Raw genomic sequence first — 15,235 nt, 5'->3', positions numbered from 1 at the left:
TTTGGTTTGAGAAAGAAACAAAGAGAAAATTGCAAAATTTAATTCAATACCTAGTGAAATTTTTCTCTCAGTTTTCTTCCATTTTCCTTTTTTATTATTTTATTTCTTTCTTACACTTTGCACAGGTTCCAAAGGGAGTGTTTAGGAGCAACTTCAACCAAGCTCAATACAATAATGTTCAAAATCTCTACATGGAGGAATTTTTTTTGTAATTTACTATCTCTTTCCCTCAACTTTTTGTACTTTATGGGAAAATCTTTGAAGGACCTATCGTCTTTTTAGAGACTTGATTACCAAAATAGAAGCGATTAACAAAATAAATTTAGAAATCAAATGTCTAAAAGTGACGATGGATTATACTTTACAGACAATTGTAAAGAATGATAAATTATACTCTAAATATAAAAATTGAGAGTATTATAGAGCTTGGTTGGAGTTAGTCTTAAGACCACATACAATTGAAAATACTCATTGAGCCCCAATTACAAGAACTCGGGGCCTGTTGTACAGGGATGCGCATCCCTTTCATGCATAATCTCAGTTGTCCGTTTGTATTTTAAACGGTCTGAATTTAAATAATAAAAAATTTTGAATAAAAATTTAACTATTTTTAAATTTTTTTTACTTAAATCCGGATCATCCAAACACAAACGGACCGTAAAGATTGTGCACAACACGTTATTGGGCAGCAGGCCCCCGTTGCCCAATTGTAGTTGTAGGGTCAACCGATCATTCATCAAAAAGAAGATTACAAAAAGTTAATCAAAAAAGAGAAAAAAACAAAACAAAAGGACAATTATGGAATGCGCACTTGCCGACACCCCGGACTACGTTCACAAGGGTCCAATCATCAAAGCCAATAGAGAGACGCCACATAAGCAAAAGGTGTAACACGTGTAATGAATTCATAAGGCTGTTACAGAAGCCGGTGTGATCGGAGCGTAGATTTGTGAATACTCCAATCAAGAGCCACTAACGAGCGACCATTGGATATTCTCGGGAAGTAGTACTATATTTTTTTCAATTGATAGAAAACATCGTTCTACATCATATATGAAATACTACGTATAAATTCAGGATACTATATCAGTTGTAAGAGTTCACAAATATAGAGTACAAATTCAGGATTCAAGAAACAATCAAGCCCATTTGCTGTGTTTGGTTTGTGTTTTAAAAATTTTTTTGAAAAATAGTAGGGATAATAAGTGGAAAGAGATAGAAAGAAAAATGTTGAAAGTAAGAGAAATCTAGGAGGAATTTTTTGAAAAATTCTTTTCAAAAACTAAAGAGAACAAGGTTAAATAAATACAAAAAATAAGCTCATTATAACCTTATAGGATAGAGAAATAAAGGAAAAAAAGGAAAACCACCCATATGTAGTTAGCGCGATTCGAACTCCTGACTTCTTAGTGAAATACAAGAGTCCGGTCAACTATGCTAGCTCTGGTTGATTGGTTCGGAAAACACTAGTTGGAAAATGGGAAAATTTTGTCAAGGATTGCGTTATTGCCTCCTTGATTTCTACATAAATAAACAATCATATCCTTTTTTTCCAGTGCAATTAGGACCTTCCACGTGCACCTGATTTGTCTTGTAATTGTTTTCGAATCTCGCCCCAAACTTCTTCAAAATTTTACTCTAGCCCCGACAAAATGAACAGATGCCGTAAGATGAAAGTATATTAAAATACCTAATCCCTCATTTTTTAGATGTGATTCGATATTTTTATTATTATTAAGTTTGACGGTTGTCTCTAAACAACTGCAGTGACTAGCGATTCCGTACTTATTTCCGTGCTGAAAACTTAACTTACAGTTCAGTTACATATTTTTAAATAAGTTAATTAAGTTGTGCAATGTCTTGCAACACTTTTCCATGAGAAAAATAAAATAAAAAATAATGTAAGCGAAGCAATTAAAAAGAATTTAATTTCCATATCTTTTGGTTAACGCAAAATACCGTTCGTTTTTCACTTTAGTATTACGCTTAGGTTTTCAAGACATTGTGATGAGTGAGAGGTTGCAAGTTTCCCCACATAAATTCGGCTTCAGATCCTTTGTGCAGAAAATCTCTGTACCTCTCTGCTGAGGGTTTTTCGGCCAATTTGTGTTTTTTTTTTCAAGGTCCGAGAAATAACAGTCGAAAAACCACTCCGCACATAAGCACATGATTTTCCCGGCACAGAGACTCTACAAATTCACGGGTGCGAAAGCACAAAAATAAAAAGATCACATGAACCATAAAACAATTTACATAAAGATATGGTCCTGCGTATTAAAATATTGAAAATTCCGTATGAACATCCATACTTGGTGAGCATTTTAAGAGCAGTTTTCGCGAATCACTTTTCCTCTCCTTCTCTCCCTCTCTCTCCCCCATACTATATCGGATCTATGCGCTCACTGTCTTGACCGTCTCCGATCGGTTTTTTTACTCCAGATCTCGCATTCCAAAGTAAGTTCTTACCGTACAGGTACAACTCTCTCTCTCTCACTCATCGCTCCGCCGCATATTCCTCATCCACGAACACACACTTCACTCTGCCACGATCGCTAGATCCGTCCATCCTCATGATCTGATCCATTTCCCTTCACCGTCTTCTTTTGGACTAGCTATTTCGAGTTCAGTTCCTGCGATTTTCGTTTCAAACATTTTGTGAAGTTGATTTCTCTTTCTGCGACGTGTACTGATCGTGAGTGATACGGGGGTATATTACGCGTACGTAATTCTGTGCAGGTGAAAGATGGCGCAGATTCTACTACACGGGACGCTTCACGTCACGATCTACGAGGTCGATCAGCTTCATGGCGGAGGCGGAGGATCGAACATCTTCAAAAAGGTTGTTTTGTTTTCGAATCTATACCGTGATTTATTTCGCTTCCGTTTCTTATTCTGTTGTACACGTCACTTAACTTTCGACTCGCAAATCTTTCGAATTGGAGGACGCGATAAGTTGGGGATACGTGTTACGTGTAGGAGAAGATATTTTGGTACTCATGATATGCTACTAAAGTGTTTAAAAAAGGTTGATCCCTCACATGTAGCTTTATTTCCATCGAGTATGGTCGAGCACTTGAAAGTTGAAAGCAAGTGTCCATAGAGTGTCCTGGCATGTTTCCGAGTGTCCCGGGAGTGTCCAAATAGAAAAAGGTTACGAAAAATAGATGACACTTTAGGTTTGAGTGTATACGGGGGGTGGGTATGCCACATGCCACCCCGTTTCCAAAAAAAACGACTTATTTTTTACACTAATGAAAGTCGGTTTGGTACTTATCGGTACCCGAACAACTTGATTTTCTTACACAAACAGAAAAATACCAATTGAAAAAGTAAACGGTTCAGAAATATAAATAAGATCTCATTAAAGACCATGAGATAGTTGAGCCAAGCCTTTGTTTTTTTTAATAAAAAAATAAAACTCTAAGACAAGCCTGATGTTACAGCATACTTTCTCTTGTTATTTATACGAACAACATGCAACAATTATTATTGTACTTCTATCGAAAAGTGCCACCCCATTTGCCAAATTCTGGCTCCGCCTCAGCATCTGGTAAATTGTTCGTGCTACATAGATGGCTCCTTTTGGGGCTTTTTAATTTGTTTCGTTGCACTTATATTGTAAGTTTTGGCATTCTGAAATCCTAAGTTCTTAAAATAATCAGGAAATTGGAAGTGTTCACATTCTCAAATCATACGAGTTTTTACACTGTCAAAGCTTAAGTCCTGGATCGGTCACCGAATGAGTTTTTGTTGACATTGCTTTATGAAGTTGCGTAATGAATTTGTAATCTAATGCATTTTGGGTAGATAAGATCTAAATCATGCTCCTTATTTTGGGCAAAATATATCTCTTTCAGAGCATGCTGCCTTAGACTGAGCATCAAAATGAGGTCTATGGTACTTGGTGGTTGGAAGATTATGGCCTTTTGCATTCAAGTTTTGTGTGTTCTTTTGGTCGCTGTGAGGCTATGCCGCTATGGTGGCCTAATCATTCTTAAATGTCCTGTTCTTGAGTCTTGAGCACTTTTTCCAGCATATAACATCTTACTCTCAACTCTCAAGCACCTGTTTAGCTCAAAGGATTTTTACATATGATGTAGAAAGTGATAGGTACACCGGAGTCCGTACATATGGCTGTGCAACTATGCCTGATCTCAGTTCAGTCTCCATATCTGATACGACTTCTCTCTTTACGTTGAATCGTTGAATCTGATGCAGTAGTTGCAATAGTATTGTAAACCACGAAGTATATCTTACAAGTATACGAGTATTGCATCTTATTTTACTGCTTGCTGCCTAGAAGTGTACTTCCCATTTCCACATTAGTTCCAGTGTCTTTCAATGCTAGAGACTTGCGAGAATTATAGCAGGAAGTGTGATAGCAAAGACTGTTAGTCCTTTTTATTTAGATGCCCTTATTTTTATTTTTGTACTTGTTTAACCCCTGAATTCTCTGTAAATCTACCTGCTTCTTGCTATTTGTTTGTTGTACTGTGGGCATCTGATGCACTTCTCTTGGCCCTTCAATTGGACTTCTGGTTGGCTGATTACAGAATTTTACCTCTCTTGTATCGAAACTAGAATTGTGATTTACTTGCTGCAATTATGCAGAAGTTTCATTATGCATCTTTTTTATTGTGTATAGTTTTTTTTTTTTTTTTATCAGTGTTCTGTATAGCTTTAAGCCCATTAATTTTGCTCTCTATGTTGAAACTCTCCCTATTTCCACTGCTATTTTATTTGTTGCTGATTATTTTGATAATTCTGACAATTTATGTTGGTCGTGCTAACTTTAATCTTTCTTGAACAATGGAGATCACTACAAAGAAGAGGCTTCAAAATTACTGATTGACTTTTGTCACTTAAGTGATTGTCTTGTGGTGCAACATATTCTTCTATTATTGGAATTTCAGTGTTTATAGCTTCAGATTGGTTAACTTTCTCTCCTGGCTTACATTTCTAATTGGTGAATTTTTCTTGTAGTTTATGCAAAACGTTGAGGAGACTGTTGGTTTTGGCAAAGGGACTACCAAAATCTATGCAACTATTGATCTGGAAAAGGCTAGGGTTGGACGGACCAGAATGATAGAAAATGAACCTAACAACCCCAGGTGGTACGAGTCTTTCCACATCTACTGTGCCCATATGGCTTCAGATGTTGTATTTACTATCAAAGATGATAATCCTATTGGGGCAACTTTGATTGGAAGAGCTTATGTACCTGTTCAAGAACTCTTGGAAGGAGAAGAAGTTGACAGATGGGTTGAGATCTTGGATAAGGAGAAAAATCCGATCCGTGAAGGTTCTAAGATCCATGTGAAGCTTCAATATTTCGAGGTCGCCCGCGATCGTAGTCATGCTCGTGGAATTCGAAGTTCTAAGTTCCCTGGAGTTCCTTACACATTCTTCGCACAGAGAAAAGGATGCCGTGTTTCTTTGTATCAAGATGCTCACGTGCCTGATAAATTTGTCCCCAAAATTCCTCTTGCTGGAGGAAAACTTTATGAGCCCCACAGATGTTGGGAAGATATCTTTGACGCTATCACCAATGCAAAACACATGATATATATTACTGGCTGGTCTGTATATACTGAAATTTCCTTGATAAGGGACTCAAGGAGGGAAAAGCCAGGAGGAGACACCACCTTGGGTGAGCTGCTTAAGAAAAAGGCAAGCGAAGGTGTCAGGGTTCTTATGCTTGTATGGGATGACAGAACCTCTGTGGGTCTACTGAAGAAGGACGGATTGATGGCCACCCATGATGAAGAAACTGAACACTACTTCCAAAACACTGATGTCCATTGCGTCTTATGCCCTCGTAATCCTGATGATGGTGGAAGTATAGTTCAGGATTTACAAATTTCCACCATGTTCACTCATCACCAAAAACTTGTGGTGGTCGACAGCGAGATGCCTTCTGGAGGGTCTCAGCAGAGGAGGATTGTCAGTTTTGTTGGTGGAATTGATCTCTGTGACGGCAGATACGATACACCCTTCCATTCACTTTTCAGGACTCTGGACACTGCACATCATGATGATTTTCATCAGCCAAACTTTACTGGCGCTGCAATCACGAAAGGTGGCCCCAGAGAGCCTTGGCACGACATTCACTCCCGACTTGAAGGACCCATTGCTTGGGATGTCTTGTTTAATTTTGAGCAGAGATGGAGAAAGCAAGGTGGGAAGGATCTACTCGTTAACTTGAGAGAACTCAATGACATCATTATTCCCCCGTCTCCAGTTACATTCCCTGATGACCATGAGACATGGAATGTGCAGTTGTTCAGATCTATCGATGGTGGAGCTGCTTTTGGCTTCCCTGAAACACCTGAAGATGCAGCAAAAGCTGGTCTAGTCAGTGGGAAGGACAATATCATTGACCGAAGCATTCAAGATGCTTATATTCACGCTATCCGTCGAGCTAAGAACTTCATATATATTGAAAATCAGTATTTCCTTGGTAGCTCTTTTGGCTGGTACTCGAATGATATCAAAGTTGAGGATGTTGGTGCTTTGCATCTAATTCCAAAGGAACTTTCGTTAAAGATTGTTAGCAAGATTGAGGCTGGGGAGAGGTTCACTGTCTATGTTGTTGTCCCAATGTGGCCCGAGGGAATTCCAGAGAGTGGGTCCGTTCAGGCCATTTTGGATTGGCAGAGGAGGACAATGGAGATGATGTATAAAGACATTATTCTGGCTCTCCGAGCTAAGGGCATTGATGAGGACCCTCGTGACTATTTGACATTTTTCTGCCTTGGCAATCGGGAGGTGAAGAGGGGTGGAGAATTTGAACCGGGAGAAAAACCAGAGCCTGATTCAGACTATATTCGAGCCCAGGAGGCTAGGCGCTTCATGATCTATGTTCATGCCAAAATGATGATCGGTGAGTGGCCCCCATAAAAGGTTTTACTTACAGGAAATAATGTCTACTTCAGAAATACATTGAATGAATCTTTTGATTTTTGTTATTTTGGGGATATGATTTTGTTTGCTTGTGTAGTAGACTAGTAGGTTATAACATGGAACTTTTGTGTGGCTCAAATTCTATTTTGCGATATCTATGTTTTACCTCAACGGACATGAAAAAACCTCAATCGAGATAGTGAAATACCAATGCATCTTTTTAGTTGGAATTTTGGGCGGTTCTCGAAGAAGAAGAGCGAAAAAATGGGCCCTAGAGGCGAGACTAAGAGGAATGTATAAACCAAAGCTTCCATAAAGTTAATCTTGGTGTTCTATTACGTAGTTTCTGGTCCTATTTTCTCGGATAAAGAAAGAGAGTCAAAGAAAAGAAGTGATCCAAATCAATATTTATCTGCTGTTCAATGTCATATCACCAAAAGAAAATAGAAGTGAAATATATGATATCTATGTTGTATCAGGCTATTTTACCTACTCAAAAGGTTGTGTAATTAACCAAAATTACTGTTGCAGTTGATGACGAATACATCATTGTCGGATCAGCTAACATCAACCAGAGGTCAATGGACGGTGCTAGGGACTCCGAGATAGCCATGGGGGCCTACCAACCATACCACTTGATGACAAGGCAGCAGCCAGCGCGGGGCCAGGTCCATGGTTTCCGCATGTCACTCTGGTACGAACACCTTGGCATGCTCAACGAGACATTCAGCCATCCAGAAAGCGTCGAGTGCATCAAAAAGGTGAATGAGGTAGCTGATAAGTACTGGGACCTGTACTCGAGCGAGAGCCTCGAACGTGATCTTCCGGGTCACCTGCTTCGCTACCCCATTGCAATCGCTAGTGAAGGTGAAATCACGGAGCTTCCGGGAATGGAGTTCTTTCCGGACACCAAGGCAAGGATTTTGGGTGCTAAGTCTGACTACATGCCTCCCATCCTTACTACATAAGTTGGTTTTCTTCTCAGGTATGCTGTTTTGAGAATAAACTCCCTACTTACGCAGCTGTGTAATAAGTTGTGTGCCGTATCCTGCAGACTACTTTACTGTTTTTCTGCAGATGTCTTTATGTTAGGTTTGACCGCGGTTTAGGAATGCTGTTGTGTGATTTTGATACTGATAAGATAACTTTAACTTATTTGGAGTGTTATAAGGTTTTCTCATGTTATCTGATTACACAGTTCTTGTTAGTGTTCTTTGTTCTTGTTAGTTATGTCTCCATCTATATTCCGCTCGGGATCCAATTCTTTTATGCAGGGAAAAAAAAAATACGTACAGGGCAACTGAGCAGTTATCTACGTGAGAGGATCTTGATTTTGCTTTTTCATTTTTTGATTCAAGCCAATTGAGGGACTTGAACAAAGCCAGTGGCCCTAGAAAAGGTTGGGTGTGAACCTAACTTTCGGACTTCACTGAGAGTTGGAAAAACTGGGAATGTCTGAATCGGAGGGAAGCAGAGAATTCTATTGGCCATATAGAACCAGGACAAGGGGTACGGCTCGGATTGCGCACTAAGGCTGTAGTGCGCGGGGACCCCAAGTCGAGCAAGAAAACCCCAAAAACCAAATACATCTTGTTATGCTTTTGTTTTCTATCTTCCCAACTTCCTTAAAGACCCTAGCATCCACATAGGAATAACCAAAATCATAAAGTTGCTAAAGTTATCGATGTTCTTTTTAAAAAGTGTTTACAGTGGTATAATCAAATTTAACAACATTTTAGCAATTCATCAAATTTTAGCTATTGGGTAATCAAATTAGCAACATTTTGCCAATAACCAAAACATTTTCTCTGTCTCTTGCTCTCTCTCAACAATGTTCCTAAGAAAAATATTTTTTATTCAAAAATAGTTAAACTATTTTGCAAAAACTGTTATTTAAAAAAAAAACTGTCTTTTTTTTCAAAAAACTATATTTTTTAAAACTTTTTCCAAAAAGCGTTTTTTCTAAGTAAAAATTTTCAAAAAATTATTTTCTATTTCTCATAACCTGTTTTTATTAGTTTGAAAATTATTTTATATGGTGATAATTTTTAGATTTTTATAGGTTGAAAAGATGATACAGTAAATTTTGATTATTTAATGTTAATTATGTCACTGTAAACATCTATATTACAAAGAGAATCAAAAAATGATGCGACAACTTTTAATTATTCAATTTTAATTAGTCCACTGTGGATGCTCTTAGACCCTAGAACCGGACATGATCTTAGAAAGAGGGATGTGGAATCTGGATTATCTATCAATCACAGCCACCAAAAAGGTTGTGTAGGTTAGTCTTGGTGCACGTGGGATCCACCCCGAGTGGATACGTGCAAGTGTTTGTGCGTTTGCACGCGATGGTAGCATTGTCGATTTGGCTGAGAATCTATATAGTAGTTCCTACCGTTCACACTTCTGGCGTCCAAAAAAAGTTGGAGTTCCCGTGATGCTGATCAAAAAGGTCCGTGTGATTTGGGGAACAAATCAATATCTCACACTTGTAAGGAACCAAAGTACCATGTGTCCTCCATCCCAGATCTGGATCCTCTATACTTCCACGTGTGCCAACTTACAGTACAGAAAGTCTAGGTACACCGCATGAAAATGCGGTGACCGTCTATTGCGCGCCTATTGGAATCTATTCTGGGCCCAAAAAAATACAGAAAATATTCGTAAATTTTAAAATAATATTTCATGGGATCCTGTAAAAAATCAGCTTTAATGAATATCGGTAGGTATGTTTTTCGGAATTCGTAGGGACGAAACTGTTTAGTTTTGCATTTTCGTCTCTACAAATTCAAAAAACATATCTACCGATATTCGTTGGAGCTGATTTTTTGTAGAGTCCCATAAAATATTATTTTAAAATTTATAAATATTTTTCTATATTTTTTGGGAGCCCGCAGACGTACGATGGACGGTCACCGCAAAATTCATGCGGTGGTCGTAGTGTTGCTCCTTACAATATGCACTGTTCTCCCATTTTAGTACAATATATAGTATCAATTCCATTAACTAAAATAAATATTTATTTTTAAATTAAAGGTGATGTATTATGAGAAAACGATCTATCTCATAAAACGAAAAATAATCTGAAGGGTCGAGAGGGAAAATGTACAGCTAAAGTGTCTACTATGCCTATGTTCTTGTAAAATGTGAAGTGTTTTTTTTGGTAAGTATGTTCTTATAAAGTTGTAATAAATAAATAATAATAATTGCCGCTTAAACAAAGAATCCGGAAGAAAAATAAAGCAGTGGGAAACCAAACATAATAGTAAAAAAAAAAAATATATATATATATATTCAACGGTCCTACACATTCTAGAGAAGACACGGGAAGTCAATGAGAAATACTAGTCCATATATTCCATAACATACAACCCAAAAAAGGACCTAATCCACATTGGAGTCTCCATTTGACCATAGATAAGATTCTCTCCGCCAGGGCAATAGAGTTGTCTCACCGATGCTCACGTAATTTTCCTTCTTTATATTCTTAAAATATCGTACTCTTCCTAACGTCTCACGTTGAAAACCTCTCTCTTTAAGGCTATTAACTCCTTTAGGGACCATTCATGCTGGGTACTGCCGTAATTTTGATTGGGCTTTTCGCTTTTGGATGGTGAGTTTGATCCTTTAACATTAATCAAGCAACCCAACTACTCGCACAACTGTTGTGCACAAATCACGGTATGGAGCTCATTCAAGAGCTCACACAAACAATCTGAGTCGTTCATTAAATTTCAAACATTTTTTTCGAGGATCTATCCATTGCCTATAAGTTCTCGATCCAATCGTCTAATTTTCTTTTAGATTTCAAGATCCTAAAAAGTTATGATTGGATCAAACATCTATTGAGAGAACTCATTTATGAAATCCGTTTCAGAAACTTTCTTAAAAAAAAAACAGTTTATTTCACATTTTCAAACTCAAAAATAATATAAATGAAAAATAATTTTTTAATTTTTTTTGCATCGTATAAAAGATCTCGATAAGATCTTTCAAACAAGATCCATATTTTATATTTTTAGATTTCAATAATTTTTCAATTCTGATCTCTGAACATCAGAATTGTAAACGCATAATGATAACAAATATTTTTCTTCATAAATAATTTAAGTAAAAAAAAAAAGAAGACTTTTTTTCTCCTCCACAGTCAAATCAAGTCATTAATTGGCTTCACCCCATAATTAATTCTCTCTCTCTCTCTCTCTCTCTCTCTCTCTCTCCTCCATGCGGTGCACTAGGTTCAACGAAAAGCCAAAACGAGTACTACCAAACATCCGGTCCACCCCACCCCAAAAAAAAAGAAAAAGAAAAATTAAAAAAAATTAAAAAAAAAAAGTACCACCAAACACCAAACTAATACCGAATTCTATTATCCCTCTCCCATTCATTCACACAAGAAAAGGAAGAACAGCCCCCAGAGAACTCCAGATTCTCACGACTTTTCATTTCATTTGAATCTTTCTCTTCGATCTCCTCCCCTTTTTCACAAAACAAAATTACATACATATATATATATATCTCCTCCTTCGTATTTATTATTAAACAAAATAGCGGGTCTGGCGCGTCCTCTGTTTTCTCCACCTTCTTCCCCCAAAATTATTTGAACATGTCTTCCATGTTAGCATCGCCAGGGTTGGTCTTAGCGACGGCCATGGCCGTCTCCGGCACCGTCATCTTCCTCGCCCTCCGCCGGGAAAAGAATTTCCCGCCTACCCATTTTCTGGCGAAACAAGATTCCCGCCCCGCGAAGCCAATTCTTCGGTCCTGCATCTGTTCAGGTACATGAGCATCATTATTAGTCTCCTCAATTCCTTTCACCCTCACAAAATTCATGAAAATTGACAAATAATTTGTGTCGGCGGTAACAGCAATTTATTTTTTAAAAAAAATTGTGCACAAAGCACCATACAAAACAACATTTATTTTGATTGAAAAACTCATCGGAGCCGCCCATTAATGTGATTTTTCTTGATCTTTTTTTATGAAAGATGGAAAGAAGAGGGAGAGAAAGAACAAGAAGAGAGTTCAATTTGCGGCGAGCGTGAAGGACCAAGCAGGGGATGGTGAGGAGTACAGGAAGGAGCACGGCAAGCCACCGGCGTCGGGAATTCAGGGAAGTTGCAGGGGTGAAATCGGTGGAAGTCAAGCGAATCGAGTGGCTTTGTACAGCGGAATTCTTAGGGATCGTTTACAGCGTTTGGAGTGCTCTTATTGATTATAATAATAATAATAATAATAATTTTGGTACATACTGTATATTTTCTTGGTTTTTCTTTTTTCTTGGATCGTAATTGTTTGCCAAATAGTTTTCTTGGTTCGTGTTTGTTTGTGTTAATTCCAAACCCAGCTATTTCTAATTTGAATCTGTTTTGGGTTTGGGTGGAGGAGCAAAGGAAAGTGTAAGAAACAGGGGAAACATTTTTGTTTTCCTATCATCAAGTTTGTAAATAGTACAAGAGCTTTGTACATTTTTCTTTTTGTGACTTGACTTTCTTTATTGTGTATTTGTTCAAGATTTGGTTAATCTACAGTCTCAAAAAATTAGAAAAAAAAAAAAAAAACCTTACCTCAATTTTATACTCCCTCCGTACCTAAATAAATATCCGGCGCGTAAAATTAAGTTTTACAAAACATGTATATTTTTTATCAAAAAATTTAATTCTTTTTTGACAATCTAATAAAACTCATTGCTATCTATTAATTTGTAAAAAAAAATTAATTTTTTTAACAAAACAAATGCATCTTTTTGAAGGTCTAATTTTGCGAATCAAACACTTATTTAGGGACAGATAGAGTATATTGTTTCTATCCAAAAAGTAATATATGACCAAGGGAGACGAAAGTCTTCATGACCTATGATAGTTGCAAAGTGCTTGCGAACGTTTGTGAGCTCCTTTTGAATTTATTTGTACTAGTTACCTTTTATTTTTTCGAATTTGTGGAACACATTAAATAAAATTACGTTAATTGGATAGATAGATTCGATTACAAAACTCATATATTTCAAACAAATAAAATTGACATTGTGGATAGAAATCAATTTATTTTAAAATATGTGTTGCGAAAAATAAGTCAGTTGACATTCAATAATAAGTACTCCACTATTTATGAGTTACGTACTATTTTAATCAAATAGGTAATAAAATAATGAACGATTTTAATTATTAATGAAAGTTCGAAACGGATACACATGCGAGTCTAACAGCATGGTTACAGATTGGAGAGGATGTATACTTTTCTATATATTTATGATATTTATCCCTAAGTGTGTGTATTTCTATAATGTTATGCCTAACTCATGCATTTTAGAAAAGGGTTAAATACCGGGACACCCCTCGAACTATTCTTGTTTGTCTCGCTACCCCCTAATAGAATTTTGCCTACGACCAAACCCCTTTATTAAAGTTTCTATTTGGAGGACCTAACTCCGTTGGACGGAATGAATAAAAATACCATTTTACCCTTATGTAAATATACTCACAGCCCCATTCATTCTACACTTCTCTCTCTCTCTCTCAATTCAAATCCCCAGCAACCATCAACGCCACCCCACCCCAATCAAACGACCACGAACCCCCCCCCCCACCACTGAACCCAGCCAATCCTCCATCACCTCTCCTTCTGCTCTAACTGTGTATCCAAGCACACCACCGCCAGGATCTAATCCAACCCAACCACTGCTTGAACTCGTCGAATTTGGGGCCGTCCTCCCGCCGAACGTGGTGGCCAAGTGGGATGAGATTCTGTGTGAGGAGCGCATCCCGGCATGGACAAGTTTTACAGCTCGTTCAAGGACTTCTCGGCGATGATGGTTAGGGAAGAGGAAGTTGTGATCAGAGATTCCATCGGGGAGTGAAGGATTCGGATACAGGGTTCCATATCCTTCATTTTTGTTAATTGACTGGATGATTTCAGGGTTTGCGATCTAGTTTTAGGGGGAAGGTATTTGGGATTTGTTGAAATTGGAGAGAGAGAGAGAGAGAGAGAGACTGAAATTAGAGTTAGAAGAGATGGTTCGGCGGCGTTTGGTGGTGGCGGGTGGCGGTGGTGGTCAGGAAGAGGTGTAGAGAAGGTGGAGGTGGGAGAGAGATTGAAATTGGAATTAGAAGAGTGGTGACGGCGGCGTGGTGGTTGGGAAGATGAGTTCTTATGGGAACCATTTCTCTTGGCAGCCATGGATGACGACGACAACGGTGGTTGTGGGTGGCGATGGGCTGACGACGATGAAGGACGTGGTGGTGGTGGTGGGTGGCGGTTGTGGCGTATTTTAGTGTTAGGGTTTCATAGAGAATGAGAAGGAGTACTAGGGACAATAAGGGGAGGGCAAAATTGGAACATTTTCTCACATTTCAATAAAATTAAGGCAAAATTCTAACAATTTTGGACGGAACACTGATGGAAGAGGTCTATGGGACAAAAAAACTCTTCTTGGGGGGGTGGCCGTAGGCAAAATTCTATTAAGGGATAAACGAGACAAACAGAAATAGTTCGAGGGGTGTCCCGGTATTTAACCCTTTAGAAAATTGACCCATATCAACATCAAAGCTTTTAGTTTAGTTTAAAATTTCTAATAACGTGACCAAACAAATGTTGACTTGGAAGTTTTCTTTTGAAATTTCCCAACTAGCTAAGTCTTAAATGCTTATTCCATTTTTTCAACATTAGACTACCAACATGGGGTCTGAGAAGACATTTTGGTTATGATTTTTTCAAAGGGTGTGGAGAAAACAATTGAACAGGTAAAAGGGTAAAACGGGTAAGAAGCGGTTTGGTCTTTTGATTTTTGGCTTAGTTCATGAATTTAGACTAAAAATTAACAGAGAGTCAAAATGAGCGTTTAAAATTGTTAGATAGACATTGCTCCAAGCATTTATCTCCGTGCACGTATACGGATATAGCTGTATCAGAATCGTTCGATGTGTGTAATCTCATGCATAATGTATGAGACCCAAGTGCATTGGACTGTTGGATGAGTCCTAACGTATCTTTGTTCAAATTTATATACAAATATTTGTGTCCAAACCATTGCTCCAAAAAAACGTACGGATAAGTAAAGAAAAGTAAAACCTGACTTCAAAAAGGTTTTTTACTAACAAAGAAGTAAAATAAATCAAGAACTAATAATTTACTCTTTTTTTTTTTTGAACAGAATAATTTACTCTGGACCTTTTGTTTTTATAACGATTTAATCCAAACCTCGTCTGACTAAAATTGAGACATCCAGGTTCGAGATGGGGTTCCATCTTTTCTATTCCGAGAACTCTTGTGCCTCTTTATTAAGATGCTTTTCAGTCGTTAGATTCAAGGTTATGATCTCTTACCGTAC

General features: G+C 37.8%; 2 protein-coding genes across 3 annotated transcripts; both read left to right on the top strand.

Annotated features, from left to right (window-relative positions):
- The first annotated feature begins 2,305 nt into the window (after window positions 1-2,305).
- Window positions 2,306-8,110, top strand: LOC131335420 (phospholipase D alpha 1). 2 transcript variants are annotated; one of them, XM_058370752.1, is made up of 4 exons: window positions 2,306-2,454; window positions 2,737-2,839; window positions 4,984-6,883; window positions 7,435-8,110. In XM_058370752.1, exons 2-4 carry the CDS (start codon window positions 2,744-2,746, stop codon window positions 7,869-7,871), a joined length of 2,433 nt encoding a protein of 810 aa, XP_058226735.1. In that variant the 5' UTR covers window positions 2,306-2,454; window positions 2,737-2,743; the 3' UTR covers window positions 7,872-8,110. The 2 variants fall into 2 exon arrangements, with proteins under 2 accessions (XP_058226735.1, XP_058226734.1); XM_058370751.1 differs by having other exon boundaries at window positions 2,308-2,473.
- Window positions 8,111-11,285: 3,175 nt separating this feature from the next.
- Window positions 11,286-12,377, top strand: LOC131335419 (uncharacterized). Its single transcript, XM_058370750.1, has 2 exons — window positions 11,286-11,687; window positions 11,898-12,377. Exons 1-2 carry the CDS (start codon window positions 11,516-11,518, stop codon window positions 12,122-12,124), a joined length of 399 nt encoding a protein of 132 aa, XP_058226733.1. The 5' UTR covers window positions 11,286-11,515; the 3' UTR covers window positions 12,125-12,377.
- The last annotated feature ends 2,858 nt before the right edge of the window (window positions 12,378-15,235 follow it).

This window comes from Rhododendron vialii, chromosome 8a, assembly GCF_030253575.1.
Source record: "Rhododendron vialii isolate Sample 1 chromosome 8a, ASM3025357v1".
Classification (NCBI taxonomy): domain Eukaryota; kingdom Viridiplantae; phylum Streptophyta; class Magnoliopsida; order Ericales; family Ericaceae; genus Rhododendron; species Rhododendron vialii.
The sequence above is the reverse complement of the archived record's forward strand: the minus strand, read 5'-3'. Positions and strand labels throughout refer to the sequence as shown.